The following is a 22890-nucleotide window of genomic DNA, read 5'->3' as shown; positions in this document are numbered from 1 at the left end:
TTGAATGTAAAATTTTTATGAGTGAGGATGAAATGGATGAGTTTGTTGATGTGTTTGGGGTGGACATCTGAGGGTTGCCCATTGTCTTGTAAATATTTGAGGCAGGCAGCTATGCCATCATTATGAGGGATGTTGGTGTATAGGGAAGTAACCATTATGGTGGTGAGGATGGTGTTATGAGAGAGGTTGTTAATATTGTGGAGTTTGTGGAGGAAGTCAGTTGTGTCACGGACGAAGCCGGCCCTTTGTGTGGTGAGTGGTTTGAGGATGACTTCTATGAGTGCTGATATTCCTTCTATAAGAGTGTCCTGGCTACATTTGATGTTGGATTCTCTTGTTTGTGTATCTTGGGAAACATGTGGAAGGTCCTTGGGGTGGGTTCGTGGGGGATGAGTTTGTAGAGTTTTAATTGGATTTCTTTGGAGGAGGATATGATGATATCCTTAAATTCCTGGGTAAATTGTGGTGTGGGGTCGTCTTTGAGTTCTTTATAATAAATGGTGTCAGAGAGTTGCTGGTTGCCCTTGTTAACATAGTCATCATGGTTAAGGATTACAATGGCGCCCACTTTGTTTGCTGGTTGGATCCTATCTGGTGGTTAGATTTTAGGAACTGTCTGGCTGTCATCTTGGCTGTGGAGAGATTACGGTGGATGTGATGTTTGTTAAGGATTTTGCCGCCAAGTTTTTTCCTGAAATAATCAGTGTAGTGTAGTTTTGTCCACTCTCAGGTATCCAATCAGATGATTCTTTTTTCTTATGATTGTCGGTGGGGATGTGGTAATTGTGAGTGGTGTCATTGTGGTGAAATAATTCTTTGAGGCAGAGACAGCAGAAGAATTCTTCTAGTTCTCTACCTAATATTATGTAGTGGTTCTGTAGTGGGGCAGAAGTTCAGTCCCTTAAAGAGTACAGATAATTTGCCTCCAGTGAGGGGAACTCTTTCTTTTGACTAACCTTAACAAAACAAAACAAAACAAAACAAAAAAAGTGTCATCAGTAAATCTGACCACCTCACTCTCCACCCCAATTCTGGGCCATTTGAATAATGCTGGTTCTTTTACAGCTCTACAGAGACTTAACTGATGATTAAAGCAAAGAGAAAGCTCATGCAAAATACCTGAAGGTAATAAATTTTAAACAAAATAACTTTTGTATTTATGGTTTGTTGTGTTTTGTTTCTAAGGAAAGAATTTAAGAAATCAGACTACAAAAACTGTGATGGGGAACCAGCTAAAATTCTTTTTCTTCTCAGTCTAATATTCAAACTCCATCCCAGTGCATCTATCTTCAGTTCCATAGGGGTAAAATATCTCACACTGCAAGCAAAAATTCACATTCAGGCAGTAGGTATTCTCCCTTTTGAAAACATTTAAAATCCTTATTTTTTGCATGCAAATAGCTGTATTGGTGCCAGTCTAACCATGTGGACACACAAATCTCAGATTTGCACAAGCAGTTAGAGTTGTGTCCGTAATGCAGGGGTGCATTTATACATTTGTTTACCGATATTTCTAAAGCAAGCGGGAGAGAGACAAAACTACTTTATAAAACTAACCTTGCAAATCTCACTAAACCAGCAAAAACAAGATCCTTGCAAAGATTTTATATCATTGTAAGGATCTCAACAGTGGGTCTGAGCTCTCTGCTATGAAAGATGTTACATGAAAAAAAAGTGTTAACAGAACCCAGTGGTTAAAATAGTGGAGAATCATGTGTTCCGTCTCTGGGCACAGTAGATATTGATACTTGGAAATATTTATTCTTTCATATTGGTTCTACTTCAGCAGTCTTAAAAAGAAGGAAAGATAATCTGTGGATAGTTATTTTCTGTTTGCAAGTTTCCTTTATAGTGATTTTCCTAATTAAATGTGTTGGACATTTTTGGCATTAGGAACTGAAATTCATGTCACTTGGCTCTGAAACTATTCTTTTGCCTGCTTAGGGGAAAAATCTTTTTATTGTTAAATTCAATATTCTTATTTGCTTGTTTAGCCTTGGTCTTAATAGCCTCCTAGGCATTTTTAATTGAATTTTGCCTTGTAATCAAAAATGAAGATTATACCTGTTCATTGTTTCATTCTTCTGCAGTTCACTTTTGTTGGAATGTTTACCAGTAAGTCACATCTTTGAACAGCCGTAGTGAAATCCAGATTCTAATTAGGAAGAAGGTTAGCAAATAGTAAAGGGGCAATTGCTCAAACAGCTCTGATTATGAGGCAGATAGGCTTTATTTGTGTGCAGCCAAACATGAATAATTCTATTCAGCTCTGGGAATAATTCTTCTCTGTTCTGGGAATAATTTCTATGCCTTTAATGTACTGTATATGCTCTTACAGAAAAGCAGGCTAACATCTAGTGCAGTGGCTCTCAACCTGTCCAGGCTACTGTACCCCTTTCAGGAACCTGATTTGTCTTGTGTACCCCTCAAGTTTTACCTCACTTAAAAACTACTTGCTCACAAAATCAGCCATAAAAATACCCTAGTGTTACAGCATACTATTACTGAACAATTGCTTACATTCTCATTTGTACCATATAATTATAAAATAAATTGATTGGAATACGAATATTGTACTTACATTTCAGTGTATAGTATATAGAGCCATATAAATAAGTCATATGAATTTTTACTTTGTTCTGGTTTTGCTAGTGCTTTTTATGTAGTCTGTTGTAAAACTAGACAGCTATCTAGATGAGTTGATGTACTCCCGGAAGATCTTTGCGTACCCCCGAGATACACATACCTCGGTTGAGAACCACTGATCTAGTGTACACAGTGGAAATGCAGTGTGGCATCAAATATGTATTTCTCCCTAGCTATCTCATTAATCAGATATATCTAATAAAAAAGTAAACCAAACCAATGTCAAAGGAGCTCTTAATTTTTTTTTAAAATTGAACAAGTTATTATGGAGTAGCCCTAGTAGCTCTATAGTTTAGGTTTTATTAAGATTTACACTTAAATCAGAGCTTAAAAACTTTTAGTTTACATACATTAAATACCCACATTAAACTACCATTGGAAAGGGAAGGTCCCATTTGAATTGTGTTCAGTACAAACATACATAAAAAATGGTTTGAGTGATACTAGTGTTAAATTAGAGGGATTCCCTAAAAATATGCTTGGTTGATAAGAGATTGAGGGAGAATATACATCTTATTGCTGGCAAGTTTCTCTTGATAGATATTCTGAATTTTCCCTTTCTCAAGTTAGTCCCATTGCTATGGGTTATTGCTCTCACTCGCCCACCCCCCAAAATGCTGCAGTTAAACATTCCTCTCCCTCCTTTGTTTGCAGACTGTTATAGTGACTTCTAAAATAACCTACTGGTTGTCACTACCCAAGGTATATGTGTATATTGAGGCAACAGTTTTCAAAGGGGCCTAAGGGAATTAGGTGCCCAATTTCCATAGAAGTGCAATTGCATTCCAGTAAGCTAAGTCTTAACTTTTTAAGTATCTTTCTTCATAAAGAAATCCCTCCAGCTCCCTAGTCATTTTTGTTGCTTTCCTCTGAACTCAGTCCAAATTGTCAGTATCCTTCTGGATGCCCAGAATCCAATGCTGTATTCAAGAAATGCTGGTGCCCCATCCTACAAGAATGTGAGTCTGTCTCAGCTCTCAACTTGAGAGCTAGTCTCTTTAGCTCAAGCTGTAGATACTCATGCTTTTAGCCTTGGTTCAATCCTTGGTGTCTTAGCAAGATGGCATCAATCACACTTGCACTATAGCTGCATACAGAAAAGGTTACCTCCCTCATCTGTGATATGAAGCTGTCAAGGTTCCTTCTCCACTCTGGACTCTAGGGTACAGATGTGGGGACCTGCATGAAAACCTCCTAAGCTTACTTTTACCAGCTTAGGTTAAAACTTCCCCAAGGTACAAATTAATTTTACCCTTTTTCCTTGGAATTTCCACTGCCACCACCAAACTTTAACTGGGTTTACTGAGAAAACGTAGTTTGGACACGTCTTTCCCCCCAAAATCCTCCCAACCCTTGCACTGCACTTCCTGGGGAAGGTTTGGTAAAAATCCTCACCAATTTGCATAGGTGACCACAGACCCAAACCCTTGGATCTGAGAACAATGAAAAAGCATTCAGTTTTCTAACAAGAAGACTTTTAATAGAAGTAAAGGAATCACCTCTGTAAAATCAGGATGGTAGATACCATACAGGGTAATTAGATTCAAAACATAGAGAATCCCTCTAGGCAAAACCTTAAGTTACAAAAAAGACACACAGACAGGGATAGTCATTCTATTCAGCACAGCTCTTTTCTCAGCCATTTAAAGAAATCATAATCTAACACATACCTAGCTAGATTACTTACTAAAAGTTCTAAGACTCCATTCCTGTTCTGTCCCTGGCAAAAGCAGCATACAGACAGACACAGACCCTTTGTTTTTCTCCCTCCTCCCAGCTTTTGAAAGTATCTTGTCTCCTCATTGCTCATTTTGGTCAGGTGCCAGCAAGGTTACCTTTAGCTTCTTAACCCTTTACAGGTGAGAGGATTTTTCCTCTGGCCAGGAGGGATTTTAAAGGGGTTTACCCTTCCCTTTATATTTATGACAGAAGCCGTCACAAAAGCATCCCAAGTTGATGTTGATATTCTCATTTGTAATGATACCCCATTGCAGACTTGTCTGATTTTCTGTGTGCTACTCTCAATACATCTCTTCCAATGTTAATTCTTCCTGTGTTTCTTCACCCTTGAGTATACTGTACAGGCTTGGAATGGGTTGTCCCCCAGATGTGTAAGCCTTCTTTCTTCCAAGTTAAATATGTTCATTTTCTGCCTCTGTTTCTAATCTCTTTACATCCATTTGTATGATTTCATTGGCCATGTCTACACTACAAATTTATGTTTACTCAAGTTATGTCAACATACAGCTGCTGCAGTTATTACATTGTTTGTACACGTGCACACTTGGCTCCTTGTGTTGATGGTGTGCACACCAGTCATGCTTGTGTTGATGCAGAGAGCAGTGCTGCACCATGGGTAGATAGCCCACTGTGCAACTCAGCACCATCCAGCACACTAGGTCTTTTGGGAAGTTTTTGCAATGCATGATGGGGATGACTGGGAGCATGGGGTCAACTTCCCAATTGCAACTGTCTCCATCCCGTAATGTTATATGTATCCCATAATTTTCGCACCTTTTTTGCTTTTTATCAAAATCCCACAAACCTGTGTGGCCCTCGTCGCTGTTCACCATTTCTGACAGACTCATGGAGCCTGCACAGCTCTGCACTATTATCATGAGCATTGTAAGCACAGGGTGAACGATCCTAGAGTATTTGCAGAGCTGCAAGAATATCCAGATGAGTGGGGAACATGACGATTTATTGGAGAACAGATTGCTGTGGGACATAGAGAGAACCAATTCAAGGTTGTTGATGACATTTGTGGAGCACCACTTCTGGACCCAAGAAACAAGCACTGACTGGTAGGATCGCATCATAATGCAGGTTTGGGATGATGAGCCGTGGCTGCAGAATTTTTGAATGCGCAAGACAATATTCCTGGATTTGTGTGCTGAGCTCGCTCCAGCCCTCCAGCACAGGGATACCAAAACGAGATCTGCATTGACGGGAGAAGCAAGTGATGATCACGCTGGGAATATGCAATGCCAGATTGCTACTGGTCAGATGGATATCAGTTTGGAATCGAGAAATCTGCCCCAGGGGCTGTGGTGATGCAATTGTGTAGGGTCACTAATTGCCTCCTGCTACTCAGGACTGTTACTCTTGGTAGTGTGCAGGACATAGTGGATGGATTTGCAGCAGTGGGGTTCCTGAATTGCGGTGGAGTGTTATGTGCATGCCGTCTCCCTATTTTGTCACCAGACCACCTTGCCACTGAGCACATCAACAGAAAGGGCTACTTTTCTACTGGTGGATCACGAGGGGTGCTTCACTGACCTCACTGTGGGCTGGTCAGGAAAGGTGCATGATGCTTGCATCTTTAAGAACTCAAGACTGGTCAGAAAGCTACAAGCAGGAACTTTCTTTCCCAAATGGCAGATTACCACTGGGAATGTTAAAATATCAATAGTAATCCTGGGGGACCCAGCCTAACCCCTGGCTCCCATGGCTTATGAAGCTGTACATTGGCTATCTCAACAGCACCAAGGAATGATTTGTCTACTGGTTCAGCAAGTGAAGGATGACAGTTGAATATGCTTTTGGTCGTTTGAAGGGACACTGACACCATTTACTCACAAGATTGGATCTCAGTGAGAAAAATATCCCAATGGTTATAGCTGCCTGCTGTGTCTTGCAAAATATCTGTGAAGCAAAGGGGGAAAAGTTTCTGTTGGGGTGGAGGGCAGAGGAGAAGTGCCTGTCCGCTGAATTTGAACAGCCAGATACAAGGGCTGTTAAAAAAGCTGAACACAGAGCTATGTGGCTCTGGGAGGCTTTGAAAGACCATTTTAACAGAGAGCTTGAGTAGTGTGTGGTGTTGTAGTGTGCTCTACCTGGCCCTGCTCTTTTGTGACCTGAGAGGAATCATGTGGTGATTGGTGAGCATGTAGGAATATAACCTTATCAATGCACTTATTAATTTTGTTTGTGAATGAGTCTATGAGTTGTGTGACAGGTAATTAGGTGCTTTCAGCACAGGCAGCATATATTGTAAACTAATACGATGAATTATGTTCCAAATAATTGAATTTTATTCTATAACAAAATCAGTGGGGGGAAAAAAACCCTGCATAATTTTAAAACAAATACATTAAAACCTTAATAAAATGCAATAAATTAAGAGACCAGAACATATGAAGGGGAAAGAACATTCATGCCCATTTCAGCTACACATACACCAACCATGGCTTTCACAGGTCAGTGTATGTGAAACTGTGATTGTTTTTAATGCAGCAACTCCTGATGCCACATGGAATGTTGGGAGGGGGAGGGGTTGTAGGGAGGTCCCAGTATTGAGTTCTCAATGGGCTGCAGAGGGAGGAGAGCCTGGGATTGTTGAACCTTGTGTTTGCTGCCTGAGAAGCCCCATTATGTCCTGGTGCATCTCCCTCTCCTTTTCCTGCTGGGACTTGTGTGCCTTTCTTTCTTATGCACTTTCCTTCTGCAGCCTGTCCACAGTGTTCATCTTCCAGGCACTCTGCTGAAAGTTTGATGCAGCACTGGCTTTCAGGATCTCACTGAACATGTCATCCCAAGTCTCCTTCTTCCTCCTCCTTATCTGGCTCAGGCATTCCATGGGTGTGGAAGGGGAAACCCTGAAGGCCCCAGTGGCAGCAGCTGCAGATAAAGTATGTGCCATTGTCAGCGTATTCACTATGGAAAGCAAAACTTAGATCCTAAACTCACTCCCCTTGCTCCCCAAAAGTCGTAAGCACCACCTTCTAACTTATACTTGGAATTGCTAGTGAATGACACCAGTCACAACACCATCCAGGATGAGCCATGACCTACTGGGGAAATGAGGAGGGAATTGTTTGGTTGCATGATTCTAGTAGTATAGACCAATGGCACTGAATACTGGCACCATTTTCTACAGGCATTGGTGATTTTAGCTGATATCTCACTCCTGAGTGTAACAAAGGCAGAAAGAGGCTACTGCTGTCCCAAAGCTTCCCTGGCCCATACGCTGCTAGCATGTGTACTGCAATGATGTCTGCTGAAGTTATTCCCCCCTGAGTGGCGTGGGGAAGTGTCCTACCGTGGAGGAAGAAATAAGGCAGCCCTCTCTAGAAACCATTGGCAGAGGATTGCAGAATACCTCCAGGAAAGTTTCATAGAGATCTCTCAGTAAGGTTAAAGGGACATCTGTGTGTACATAAACAAACTGTTCTGCATGCCCCCCACTGCCTAATTCTAGAGGGGAATGAAAAACAGATAGCAACTCTGCCTCTCTTGGTCGTACCACTCCCTTTTCTAGCACAAGTAAATTAATAAAAAGTCAAAAGCTGTGTCATGCTACCTTGGGGATGCCATCCCTGTCACTGAAAATTTGTCTACAGACTTACCTGAGGTTCCTTCCCCTGCACTGGACTTGCCTGAACTTGACTGGCAGGATTGGCTTGACCGTTGTGGAGTCAAAAACAGTTCTTGACTTGCTGGGCAACTGGATTTCCTAGTCATCTGTCCCGCAGAATCCTCTTCCTTCTTCTCTTCCTCACCCACTACTTCCTCCTTCTCACTGTTCATGGCAGGGGCCTGTGACTCGGGCTCCTTGGAGGCATCCACGGTGCTGAGGGAGTGGGTATCCACCAAGTATGGCATACAGCTCTTTGTAAAAACAGCAGTTCTGCGACTCGGCACCGGATAACTTGTTGGCCTCCCTGGCCTTCTGGTATGCCTGCCACAGCTCCTTGACTTTCACATGGTACTGCTGTTGGTCCCTCGTACCCCTTCTGCATCCCCGAGCAACCTGCTCATCAATGTCACTGTTTGTATGGCTGTTTCGGAGCTGTGCCTTCAGAGTCTCTTCTCCCCACAGGCCCAGAAGATCCAATATGTCCTGTCTACTCCAGGCAGGAGAGCGTCTGAAGTGTATATCCAGCTTGGGCAGTTGCACTCCGCAGATGAGAGGGGCTAGATGTCCTCGCCAAGCCTAGCAATCAGGAAAAGGAATTTTAAAAATATGTGGGGCTTTAAAGGGGCGGGGAGGGTTGGTGGGGGTTACCAGTCTCTGTGATCCCGCGGCATTGGGACCCACAGGGATCTTCCACCAACACTACAAAAAGAAGGATTCTGGGTGGACTCCTCCTGAAGGTTGAAACAACAGACTGGACTTCTACATAGAGTGCTTCCGCCGAGATGCATAGGCTGAAACTGTGGAAAAGCAGCATCACTTGCCCCATAACCTCAGCTGTGCAGAACACAATGCCATCCACAGCTTCCGAAACAACTCTGACATCATAATCAAAAAGGCTGACAAAGGAGGTGCTGTCGGAATATGAACAAGAGGTTGCCAGGTAGCTCTCCAACGCCACTTTCTACAAGCCATTACCCTCAGATCCCACTGAGGGTTACCAAAAGAAACTACACCATCTGCTCAAGAAACTCCCTGAAAAAGCACAAGAACAAATCCGCACAGACACACCCCTAGAACCCGGACCAGGGGTATTGTATCTGCTACCCAAGATCCATAAACCTGGAAATCCTGGACGCCCCATCATCTCAGGCATTGGCACCCTGACAGCAGGATTGTCTGGCTATGTAGACTCCCTCCTCAGGCCCTACACTACCAGCACTCCCAGCTATCTTAGAGACACCACTGACTTCCTGAGGAAACTACAATCCATCGGTGATCTTCCTGAAAACACCATCCTAGCCACTATGGATGTAGAAGCCCTCTACACCAACATTCCACACAAAGATGGACTACAAGCCGTCAGGAACAGTATCCCTGATAATGTCACGGCAAACCTGGTAGCTGAACTTTGTGACTTTGTCCTCACCCCTAATTATTTCATGTTTGGGGACAAGGTATACCTTCAAATCAGCGGCACTGCTGTGGGTACCTGCATGGCCCCACAGTATGCCAACATTTTTATTGCTGACTTAGAACAAAGCTTCCTCAGCTCTCGTCCCCTAACGCCCCTACTCTACTTGTGCTACATTGATGACATCTTCATCATCTGGACCCATGGAAAAGAAGCCCTTGAGGAATTCCACCATGATTTCAACAATTTCCATCCCACCATCAACCTCAGCCTGGACCAGTCCCCCCAAGAGATCCACTTCCTGGACACTACGGTGCTAATAAGCAATGGTCACATAAACACCACCCTATACAGGAAACCTACTGACCGCTATGCTTACCTACATGCCTCCAGCTTTCATCCAGACCACACCACATGATCCATTGCCAAGCTCTACGATACAACCGCATTTGCTCCAACCCCTCAGACAGAGACAAACACCTACAAGATCTCTACCAAGCGTTCTTACAACTACAGTACCAACCTGCTGAAGTAAAGAAGCAGATTGACAGAGCCAGAAGAGTACCCAGAAGTCACCTACTACAGGACAGGCCCAACAAAACAAATAACAGAACACCACTAGCATCACCTTCAGCCCCCAACTAAAACCTCTCCAATGCATCATCAAGGATCTACAACCTATCCTGAAAGACGACCCGTCACTCTCACAGATCTTGGGAGACAGGCCAGTCCTTGCTTACAGACAGCCCCCCAACCTGAAGCAAATACTCACCAGCAACCACACAACAGAACCACTAACCCAGGAACCTATCCTTGCAACAAAGCCTGTTTCTATTCTATTCGTATCTATTCAGGGGACACCATCATAGGGCCTAATCACATCAGCCACACTATCAGAGGCTCGTTCACCGGCACATCTACCAATGTGAGATATGCCATCTTGTGCCAGCAATGCCCCTCTGTCATGTACATTGGCCTAACTGGACAGTCTCTACGTAAAAGAATAAATGGACACAAATCAGACGTCAAGAATTATAACATTCAAAAACCAGTTGGAGAACACTTCAATCTCTCTGGTCACTTGATTACAGACCTAAAAGTGGCAATTCTTTAACAAAAAAACTTCAGAAACAGACTCCAGTGAGAGACTGCTGAATTGGAATTAATTTGCAAACTGGATACAATTAACTTAGACCTGAATAAAGACTGGGAGTGGATGTGTCATTACGCAAAGTAAAACTATTTCCCGTGTTTATGTCCCTCCCCCCCCCCCCGCCACAACTGTTCCTCACACATTCTTGTCAACTGCTGGAAATGGCCCACCTTGATTATCACTTCAAAAGGTTCCCCACTCCCCCTGCTCTCCTGCTGGTAATAGCTCACCTTACCTGATGACACTCTTGTTACAGTGTGTATGGTAACACCCATTGTTTCATGTTCTCTGTGTATATAAAATCTCCCCACTGTATTTTCCACTACATGCATCCAATGAAGTGAGTTGTAGCTCACGAAAGCTTATGCTCAGATAAATTTGTTAGCCTCTAAGGTGCCACAAGTCCTCCTTTTCTTTTTGCGGATACAGACTTACACGGCTGCTACTCTAAAACCTGTAGTTATCAGTAGTCTGTCAGGAGGGCTGAGACTTGTTGTTAATGGGCTGGGAGAGTAGGGTCAATTTACAACAGCTTTAACACTGTGGTACCCAATAGTCACTTTTCTCCAGCACAGTACATTGCCATTTATCATACATAGTTTTCAAGTCGTATGGCAGTTTTCCTCTTCAATGGAATTAATTTTTCAAAAGATATTTTGCAACACATTATGAAATGCTTTACGAAAATCTCTCTCTGTATTACATCTGCTATGTTTCCTCCATCCACTAATTTTAAAATTCAGGTTTCTCTAGCAAAAAATATGCTTTGTGAAACAATTATGCTTGTTCATAGTCCATTAATCTCACTAGATATTTAGATTTTTTTTAATTTAATATTTTTGCATTATTTTACTAGGAATAGAAGAAATTAAACTAACAAGAAGATAATTACTCAAAATACCTTTTTTTCCTATTTTGAAAGTTGGTGCTTTGGCTTTTTTCTAATCCTTCAGTATCCTTCAGGAGATTATAACCATATGAAATATAGCTAGCTATATTTATAAAGCACTCATTACTGTGTGAAACTAGATCCATATTCTACTAAGTAAAGGCTATTATAATTCTGACAGAAAAACACATTGGCATTATAATTTTTGTATACTATTTTTTTATAATGTTCAATTTTTAAATCTTAATGCTCATAATTTATTTCAACAAGCCTGTAATTCCTGAATCTATTTTAATCATTAGCAGCATATTTAAATGGCACTAAACTCTCATATCAGACTTCCTGCTTAAAACATAATGACCAAATCATTCTGATAAGAATCTTAAGTGTATATCCGTATGGAAATACAAGAGTTGTCCGTGATTTTATTGCTCAAATAAGCTTTTAATATCTACTTTGTAAATCAGTTGAACATTGTTGTTTATGTTCATGGATTATTCACAGAGTATTATCATACAGCATGGATGGGTAACTGATCTTGATACAGTATGATATAAAAATAGAGACGTTCCTTTGCAGATGGTTATTTATATAAATGAGGCTTTCTGAGTTGGTTTTCTCAGACGTTCTTGTCAACTGCTGGAAATGGCCCACCTTGATTATCACTACAAAAGATTATCCCCCCCCCGCTGGTAATAGCTCATCTTAAGTGATCACTCTCCTTATAGTGTGTATGGTAATACCCATTGTTTCATGTTCTCTGTGTATATAAATCTCCCCACTGTATTTTCCACTGAATGCATCTGATGAAGTGAGCTGTAGCTCACGAAAGCTTATGCTCAAATAAATTTGTTAGTCTCTAAGTCACAATTCTCCAGTTGAGGCCTAATCAGCACAGAGTAGAGCAGAAGAGTTACTTCTCGTGTCTTGCTTACAACACTCCTGCTAATACATCCTAGATTCATGATGTTTGCTTTTTTTGCAACAGTGTTACACTGTTGATTCATACTTAGCTTGTGATCCACTATGACCCCCAGATCCCTTTCCGCAGTACTCCTTCTGAGGCAGTCATTTCCCATTTTGTATGTGTGCAACTGAATGTTCCTTCCTAAGTTGAGTGCTTAGCATTTGTCCCTATTGAATTTCATCCTATTTACTTCAGACCATTTCTTCAGTATGCCAAATAATTTTGAATTTTAATCCTAACCTCCAAAGCACTTGCAACCTCTCTCAGCTTGGTATCATCTGCAAACTTTATAAGTGTACTCTCTATGCCATTATCTAAATCATTGATGAAGATATTGACCCGAACCGGACCCAGAACCGATCCCTGCGGGACCCCACTCATTATGCCTTTCCAGTATGACTGTGAACCACTGATAATTACTCTCTGGGAACGATTTCCAACCAGTTATGCCCCCACCTTATAGTAGCTCCATCTAGGTTGTATTTCCTTAGTTTGTTTGTGAGAAGGTAATCCAAGACCGTATCAAAAGCCTTACCAAAGTCAAGATATACCATATCTACTGCTCCCCGCCCCCTCCATCTCCATCCACAAGGCTTGTTACCCTGTCAAATAAAGGTATCAGGTTGGTTTGATATGATTTGTTCTTGACAAATCCATGCTGACTGTTACTTATCACTTTATTATCTTCTAGGTATTTGCAAATTGATTGCTTAATTACAGAAGTTAAGCTGACTGGTCTGTAATTTCCCAGGTTGTCCTTATTCCCTTTTTATAGATGGGCACTATATTTACCCTTTTCCGGTCTTCTGGAATGTCTCCTGTCTTCCATTACTTTTCAAAGATAATTGCTAATGGCTCAGATATCGCCTCAGTCAGCTCCTTGAGTATTCTAGGATGTATTTCATCAGACTCTGGTGATTTGAAGACATCTAACTTGTCTAAGTAATTTTTGACTCATTCTTTCCCTATTTTAGACTCTGATCCTACCTCAGTTTCACTGGCATTCACTGTTTTCGATGTCCAATTGCCACCAACCTTCTTGGTGAACACCGAAACGAAGTCATTAAGCACCTCTGCTATTTCCACATTTTCTGTTATTGTCTTTCCCCTCCTCATTGAGTAATGGGCCTACTCTGTACTTCGTTTTCCTCTTGCTTCTAATGTATTTGTAGAATGTTTTCTTGTTTCCTTTTATGTCCCAAGCTAGTTTGATCTCGTTTTGTGCCTTGGCTTTTCTAATTTTGTCCCTATATACTTGTGTTATTTGTTTATATTCATCCTTCGTATTTTGACCTAGTTTCCCACTTTTTGTAGGACTCTTTTTTCAGTTTTAGAAGATCTCCTGGTTAAGCCAGGGTGGTCTGTTGCCATACGTCTTATCTTTCCTACACAGTGGGATAGTTTGATCTTGTACCCTTAATAATGTCTCTTTGAAAAACTGCCAACTGTCTTCAATTGTTTTTCCCCTTACACTTGCTTCCAATGGGATTTTACCTACCAGCTCCCTGAGTTTGCTAAAGTCTGCCTTCTTGAAATCCATTGTCTTTATTGTGCTGTTCTCCCTCCTACCATTCCTTAGAATCGTGAACTCTGCCATTTCATGGTCATTTTCATCCAAATTGCCTTCCACTTCCAAATTCTCAACCAGTTCTTCCCTATTTGTCACGTAACTTAGCAGAAAAAAGTAATAACTACTTAATGTAAAATTTCATCATACTTTAACTCATACAATTACAACAAGTACTTCAGTTTAATGGGGCAAATTATAATATATACAACTGAAGTTTCCTTTGATTTATTTTTTTCTATGGGAGTAGAATTCCCTTTAGATTTTATTTTATCCTCTTAATCCTTTCCCAGTCTACCTTATATCAACCATCACATCTTTTTCCAGAGCTGAGTCAGTTCTGTTCTTTAACTCATCAGCACTGTGGGATCATCTGTGTTAAAGTAGGACATTCTAAAATGACAAGCCAGTTTGAATTTAGGGTTAATGTACTTTCTGTCAGAGCCTACAGATCTCCCAGTGCATTGGTGAGGAGCACCATAAACACAGTGCCCACACCTGTTCCTATTGAAGTCAATGGGAATTTTGCAGCTGACTTTATAAGAAGTAGAATTTGGCCTTCAGAGAGCAAACTGTTTAGCCTGAATTTTGGACTTTTAATCTTAATTAATATCTGTATGATTGTCAGATTGTCCTCTGCCAACGTAAACTCAAGCAAATACTGTGCTATCAAAGCTAGGAGGCTCATTAAATTAAACTAGTGTTTTAATTTCAAACCCTTCTATTGAAGTGGAGATAAAATAAAAATAATTGCATGCATTTCTCTCCTACCTCACAGTATTTGTTGTGGTTAGCCTGTGTAATAAAATATATAGCTTGTTGCTCAGAGAGAGATTAAGAACTGATTAGAGACTGAATTAGCCAAAATCATGTATAAAGTCCTGTAGTTCCCCTATGCTTTATGTTTAAATATGTATTATTTTTTAGTTTTCTCTGTGAAGACCTCTGTACCTACACTGTAGAGCATAGTTTATATTAAATGAGACACATTAAAGTGCAGTATTTTGAATGTGAAACATGTAGACTTCAAGAAGTACTCTACAAATTAGCAAGTATGGGTACAGTGATTGAAACCATATAGGATCGTATTACCTATTTTGGAGAACCTTTTTACATATTCACTTTTTTGTTCAATAAGCTGTTTTGCATAGTTCTAACAGACCATTTAATTTATAAACGCCTTGGAAAATCAGGCTGAATTTTCATATCTCCTGCTCTCCACATGAAACTTTAAAAATTGATTGCAGCTAGGGCTCATGGAATCTGAATATGAGTCAGCTTAGTTTTTCCAGATCAAATGGTAATCTTTAGAAGGGCTTTAGAAAATATAATTAAGAGAGTAAGCCATGCTGCGTTTGTTATCGTAGGCTTCAGTATGAAAAGCATACACAATACAGTAAAAGCAAAAAAGGATATTTTACAAACCCATTAGCCACTAATGCCCAATTTTAAGTAGACATTGGGCATTCCTGCAAAAGTTTCATTAGAAACATCACTAGTGTACCTATATGCGCTGTTTGTGAGTGCATGAATTCACGGAACTTTGAAAGCTTGAACTTGTGTGGTCAATAAGCACTATACAAAAGGGTGCAATAGTTCTTACAGTTTTTCGGTGAAACTTCAGGATGTGTTATGCTATTGTAGTGTAGACTTTTTGCAATATGGAAATGCTAAAAAATCATTTATTCAAGGTTTCTGTGGCCTTTCTCAACCTAGCACAGTGGGGACATTATTTTGTGGAACCAGAAATATAATTAACTTTAGATACTTTTAACTGTTTTCCTTGGGCTAGAAAATTAACTTTTCCATGCTCTAAATAGTAACCCTATGAAGAAGTTAGTGTTTCCTGTTGTTAATTCGAGTTCCTCTCTGTTGATTGAGTTGTGTGATTTAACATTAAGATGAAATGATGTGTGTTCTTTCTCAGTCCCTCCCAAGCATGAGACATATTACCCTGTTACAGGAAACACCACCCACTATTGTTTCCAAGACTTTACAGCTCTTATGCATATTAGGTAATTTAATTGAGATATGGTAATTAAAACCAGATGTTATTCTGGTCCATGAGAAGAACTCTATTATGCTTTTTTCAAATGTATGTTCATTAAAAATAAATAAATAAATAAATAAATACCCGGGGGGGAGGCATCAACACACTTGTAAGATCAAAGCCATTGAGTATACTGACTCTTCTAAAATGATACATGTATTTATACTACCTACTGTGTTAGCAATTTTCCATACCACCATCCCCGCTCTCCCTCCCCAAAGTATTGATTTCTTAGTAGTCATCTATTTAAAGATGCTAACTCTGTTGTACTCTTCTAGACTTACTGTAGTGGCCTCATCTGAGAGGGCATTTAAATTTCCAACATACTGCAGAAGCATACTGTTTGGCTCCTTTTCCAAAAGAAGACTGTTTATAAGGCAGGAGTGACTTTAAGATGGCTATAATGTCAAGGGAATTAAGATATCCTATGGAATAATCATTTCTCCATCTAAAAATGGAGACAGCAAGGGATAGCAATAGGTAGAACACTGTGATCTCTCAGAAGACCATAGAAATCAAAATTTTGGGGCTTGTCTACAAAGTGTACTATGCATACTATGGGGGTATGATGTCTAATTTGCATGTTGCACACTAATTGGTCCATTTGGACCCAGCTGATGCACACTAAAAGTTCCCTAGTGCACTTTAACATAGTACTGCCTCAAACTACTTTTTCAAAATACTTTGCTGAAGCTCACTGGGGAACTCTTAGTGCATACCAGCAGGTCCACGCAGACCAATTAGTGCATAACATTAGTGCACTTCAGCAATCACAGCTCCGGAGTGTATATTGCCGCACCATGTGGATAAGTCTTTGGTGAATTAATGCATGCAAATCATTCAGTGAGATCCAAACATGATTACAAGGAATGCAGGACTTTGTAGAGGATTAATTAAACATGTTCTAACAAGACTTTTAAGAACTTCAAATAAGCTACACAAAGTTTCTGCTTTAGACTGACCTGTACACCGATCAAAATACATTCTGCTGCCAATGAATAAATCAAAATGGGAATATGTGACAAAGACCTGTTGCCTTAGTCTACTTTCTGGAAGCCCCCAAACACCATTCATAATTTACCCTTTACCATTTCGTGTTCGGTGCTTACTATGGTGTGGTCACCATTGAATTCTTTACAGATACATTTGCAAGTAACAAAATGTTACTGTGGTATTGTAAAATGGGAATATCACAAATACTGTTGTAATATTTACCACCAAGGGCCAGATTTTAAAAATTGAATAGCAAATTGGATTAAATGATCAGTCTTGTTCTCAGGGTTATTGTTGACTTTGTATTATTGGAAAATACGAACAACAAAATCCTGAACAATTTTTCCAGTTCTGGGTTTATAATCTTTAGCTCTAATTTTTTTTAGAATAAACAGTAGAATTAGTTTTGAGAAGATAATTATTGTTCCTCTAGTACTGTAGCTTAGCTTAAACTGGGGGTAGGTTTTTTTCTCAAGAGGCAGACTGTGGTAAATTCAAGCTGTTTCCAAGTTATTTATTAAGAAGACTTACAATTACATTGCTCCAGACTTACCAAAGCCTTTATTCCATTATTCAAATGTTTCTTGTCTTATTTAGTAATGTTTTAGTAGTGTTGAGCCTTCACATGCATCTGTTTCAAATGTCTGCATTGACTAGACTGTAATATAATGAAACCTATAGGGTGTGTTGTAGCCTTGTATTACTTCAGCAAAGGAGCATCGCTGCATAATTGAACTCAGAAAAACTAAAACTGAGACAGTGAGTTTGAAAATAGATGTTGTGACTGGCCATATCATTTCTTATCATTTTATTTTATTGAACCTGGTACTTTTCCAAAGCTGTTGCACAAGTAACTGAGTGTCTGATCCTACATCATTTACGTGAATTACAGAACTCCTGCTTACTTCAAAGGAATCTGAATCAAGATCTGAGTCACCGTAGGACACGCTCTGATTTTCATAGAATCATAGAATATCAGGGTTGGAAGGAACCTCAGGAGGTCATCTAGTCCAACCCCCTGCTCAAAGCAGGACCAATCCCCAATTAAATCATCCCAGCCAGGGCTTTGTCAAGCCTGACCTTAAAAACTTCTAAGGAAGGAGATTCTACCACCTCCCTAGGTAACGAATTCCAGTGTTTCACCACCCTTCTAGTGAAAAAGTTTTTCCTAATATCCAACCTAAACCTCCCCCACTGCAACTTGAGACCATTACTCCTTGTCATATCCCACAAGCTAAGGAGAGTTAAGCATGATCTCGGCTTATTTGAAAATCAAAACCTAAGTGCTTGTGGTATTGTCACTTGAGCAAATGGGACATTCCTTCTGAATCAGCACTGAAGCAATATATTAGCATGCTGTTAGAAGGCAGTGTTCTAGTGAAGGTGCCATCTTTTATGACACTGATTACACATTCCACTGTAGTTTCTGCAATACTGGGGTTCTTATGGTTTTCCTGATTTTTAACAAACAAGAAAAACTACTCCTGAAGTTAGTTGTCAAAATTATTGTTCATTTCCGTATTTAAAAATTATTGTGCTCTCTGTCTTAGTGCAATGCAGAATGGTTACTACGGTCATGGAGGTGGGTGTATTTCATTGGTTTTGTGAGTGCTCGCTGTAGAGCCTCTTCTGGATCCTTTGAGGGTGAAAAGTACTATATAAATTAAGGTGATTATTAATCAAAGTACTTTTATCCCATGCGCTACCAGAAGCTGGGACTGGGCATTTGGATATGGATCACTTAATAATTGCCCACTTCTGTTTAGTCCCTCTGAAGCATTTGGCACTTTCCACTGTTGGAAGACAGGATGCTGGGCTACATGGAGCATTGGTCTGACCCAGTATAGCCATTCTGATGTTCTTATGTTAGGCTTTTATGCTACCCTCCCTCCTGTTCACACCTACTCCACTCCATCAATGATACTGCCTAGTCCACCTATTTCTCAGCTTTTGGCACAAATGTATCATTACCTTTTCCCAAGCCACCTTTCGCATAGCGTACCCTTCATGAATTTATATGTGAAGACACTAACCCTCTCCTCCTTCAAATCCCAATTCAAGGACTATTACACAAGAAATCAACCAATTGATAATCATAGGGCTGGAAGAGACCTCGAGAGGTCATCTAGTTCAGTCCCCTGCACTTGTGGCAGGGCTAAATGTTATCTAGACCATCCCTGACAGGTGTTTGTCTAATCTGCTCTTAAAAATCTCCAATGATGGAGATTCCACAACCTCCCTAAGCAATTTATGCTAGTGCTTAACCACCCTGACTGTTAGGAAGTTTCTCCTTATGTCCAACCTAAACGTCCTTTATTGCAATTTACGCTCATTGCTTCTTGTCCTATCCTCTAAGGTTAAGAAGAACAATTCTCTCTCCTCCTTGTGACAACCTTTTATGTACTTGAAAACTGTTAACATGTCCCTCTCAGTCTTCTTTTTTCCAGATGAAACAAACCCAATTTTTTCAATCTTCCCTTATAGGTCATGTTTTCTAGACCTTTAATCATTTTTGTTGCTCTTCTCTGGACTTTCTCCAGTTTGTCCACGTCTTTCCTGAAATGTGGTGCCCAGAGCTGGACACAATACTCCAGTTGAGGCCTAATCAGCATGGAGTAGAGCAGAAGAATTACTTCTCGTGTCTTGCTTACAACACTCAGAGGCTCGTTCACCTGCACATCTACCAATGTGATATATGCCATCATGTGCCAGCAATGTCCCTCTGTCATGTACATTGGCCAAACTGGACAGTTTCTATGTAAAAGAATAAAGGGGCACAAATCGGACGTCAAGAATTATAACGTTCAAAAACCAGTCGGAGAACACTTCAGTCTCTTTGGTCACTCGATTACAGACCTAAAAGTGACAATTCTTCAACAAAAAAACTTTAAAAACAGACTCCAATGAGAGACTGCTGAATTGGAATTAATTTGCAAACTGGATACAATTAATGTAGGCTTGAATAAAGACTGGGAGTGGATGTGTCAACAAAGTAAAACTATTTCCCCATGTTTATTCCCCTCCCCCGGTGTTCCTCACATGTTCTTGTCAACTGCTGGAAATGGCCCACCTTGATTATCACTACAAAAGATTCCCCCCTCCCCCCTGCTCTCCTGGTGGTAATAGCTCATCTTACCTGATCACTCTTGTTACAGTGTGTATGGTAACACCCATTGTTTCATGTTCTCTGTGTATATAAATCTCCCCACTGTATTTTCGACTGCATGCATCCGATGAAGTGAGTTGTAGCTCACAAAAGCTTATGCTCAAATAAATTTGTTAGTCTCTAAGGTGCCACAAGTACTCCTATTCTTGCTAATACCTCCTAGATTCATGATGTTTGCTTTTTTTGCAACAGTATTACACTGTTGATTCATATTTAGCTTGTGGTCCATGATGACCCCCAGATCCCTTTCCGCAGTACTCCTTCCTAGGCAGTCGTTTCCCATTTTGTATGTGTGCAACTGATTGTTCCTTCCTAAGTGGAGTACTTTGCATAATGATGGCTTGAGGAGCCTATATGGACAGTTGACATTCACATTTTCTCTCTCTGAGTAACAGCAATTCAAATGTATATGTTTATCAATAAATATTGTCTGTATTTTATTGTATCCCTCTGTGCTGCACCCTTTATGTTACTTGCATTCTACTGCCCCAGTTCTGCAACATTTTGCACAAAGACATACTGCTATGCTCAAGGAGAAGCTCACTGACTTCAATGGGGTGTCACACAAGCACAGCAGTTCTACCCACGTGGATTGCAATGTAGGACTATGGCCTTAGATGGTCAGCTTTTAAGGGTGAAGACTATGTTTCGGCATGTGCTTGTACAGTGCATAGCAAATTATGACCCATATTCTGATAGGGTGCTACTGTGGTATAAATCTAAATTTGAAACTGCATCCTCCCCTCACTGCCAGATACCCTGTAGGGCACAAACCAGGTTTCTCCATCCCTGAATAGAATGGCTAGCTTGTTGTGTTTCTATAACTTAACTTTTTTTCATGAGGATAGGTGGTTGGCCTATCATTTGACTCCCAACCTGGAGAACCAGTGGATTGTTTTTCATTTGCTCCATAACCTTTGACCTTTCCAGCTTGGATGGCCCCAGTGGAGTTAGAGCTCTAAGGATCACTGGTAGATTCTTAAATTCCAAGGCCAGAAGGGACCATTGTGATAATGTAGTTTGACTTCCTGTATAACACAGACCAACAGCAGGATAGCTTCCCCAAAACAATTCCTAGAGCAGATCTTTTAGAAAAACATCCAGTCTTGATTTTAAAATTCTCAGTGATGGGGAATCCACCACAACTCTTGGTAAATTGTTTGAATGGTTAATTGCTCTCACCGTTAAGAATGTATGCCTTTATTTCTAGTACACATAAGCCTTCTCACTACATTAAGGTGCAGTCTCCAAGGAATGATTACACTATAAATATTAAATACTAGTAAAGAGCTTATCAAACATTGGGGAAGATATCAGCTATATGCATTTGGATTTGAAAGTAGATTTTCATTCTACTTTATTTTTGCCCTTTTCATATTTGCTTCCTGTGAATGTGTCATTTTTCAAGCTTCACTGACATGAAAAATAAACTGAGCATGACTGCTCAAATGTTCACCAAAATATGAATTGTCTATAGAATTATATTAAAAATTCATGCTGTATTATTTAGTTGTGTAAGTCAACTATTCAAAAAATGCAAATAAATATAATGCAATTTATAACTAACATACAGGTCAAATCATGAGATTGGATTTGCAACAGACTATTTGCAGGCTGTTCAAATAGGGGTGGAATTTTAATGAAGATGTTGGTGAATAATGTAGAATAACATAACGTTGAAAATTTGCCATTTGCTCACAAAGAGGCAATATTCAACTAATTTTTGTTAATTTTCTTAGTTTATTAATAAAATAATACAAAATATGATAGTGCCCCCTAAAGAACATTTCAAGTCTTTGAGCTCTAGCATTGGATTCCAGTGGGCCATTCTTTTCTCTCCTGTTGATTGGAAAAAAAGAAACCAAATACCTTCTAACCGGGAGTCACCATTGCACATCTCATCACAGGTGCCAGTTGTGCCTAACAAGCGAATAGATAGGGCTTACCTTTACTCTGCTGTATGGCTGTGTATAGCAGAAATAGCTGGGAGGATAGAGGACTTTGAGATGTAAACTCTTTCTGTCATCTGCCGAACCCATCAGCTGAGGCTCGTTGTCCTGCCAGTGTGAGAGAAGACCACCATCCCAACTCACCTCAGGGGCTGCAGAGTGGAGAAGAGTTGCTCACATCCCCAAAAGATAAACAGGAAGGCTCTACAAGATTATTGGAGAATCCCACAAAGTCCTGCCAAGTGAAGAGAGATATGAAGTAAGCACAGCCAAATGTAGTGAGGTGGCCTTTTCTCCTTTGAGTCTGCCTGCTCCAGAGGTAGCAGGCATATTTAATCAGTGTAAAAAGAAAAAAACCTATTGACTTGCACTACATATGTTTTATGGAAATATGCTTATAAGTATGAATATGATGTAACTGGAATATGCTTTAGGCAAAAGGTCTCTTGTAAGGTATCATTACAAAGCTTATAATCTACTGAATGTGTTCACCCTATTTGTATGCATGTATCATTCTTGTATCTGAAGCTAGAAATATGAAGTATAACCTCTGAGGTCCTGTTGTAATTATGCAAAGTATGGGCCACTAATGGCGGTTTAGAATCTTGATGGCTCCCATTGCTTGGACAATTAGTTGTAAATGGTTTATTTACCTGCAAGCCTTGCTGTGTTCATGTGAGCCAGCCCAGGAAGAATGGAGGCTGGGGTCTCACAGAACATGTGAACATGTCACCTGATAC

At 40.2% G+C, this 22890-nt stretch overlaps 1 protein-coding gene across 5 annotated transcripts in view; it reads left to right on the top strand.

Moving 5' to 3' along the window:
* ATG7 (autophagy related 7) overlaps positions 1 to 22890 on the top strand; it is a 263868-nt gene that overhangs the window by 198202 nt on the left and 42776 nt on the right. Inside the window, exon 19 of one of the 5 annotated variants that reach the window (XM_077822267.1) lies at positions 1066 to 1125. The exons of the other annotated variants lie outside the window; for them this stretch is intronic. Coding sequence (XP_077678393.1) covers positions 1066 to 1092 — 27 coding nt within the window. The 3' untranslated portion in view covers positions 1093 to 1125. The remainder of the gene's footprint in view (positions 1 to 1065; positions 1126 to 22890) is intronic. 5 annotated transcript variants of the gene reach the window in all.

This window comes from Eretmochelys imbricata, chromosome 7, assembly GCF_965152235.1.
Source record: "Eretmochelys imbricata isolate rEreImb1 chromosome 7, rEreImb1.hap1, whole genome shotgun sequence".
NCBI classification, from domain to species: domain Eukaryota; kingdom Metazoa; phylum Chordata; order Testudines; family Cheloniidae; genus Eretmochelys; species Eretmochelys imbricata.
The sequence above is the reverse complement of the archived record's forward strand: the minus strand, read 5'-3'. Positions and strand labels throughout refer to the sequence as shown.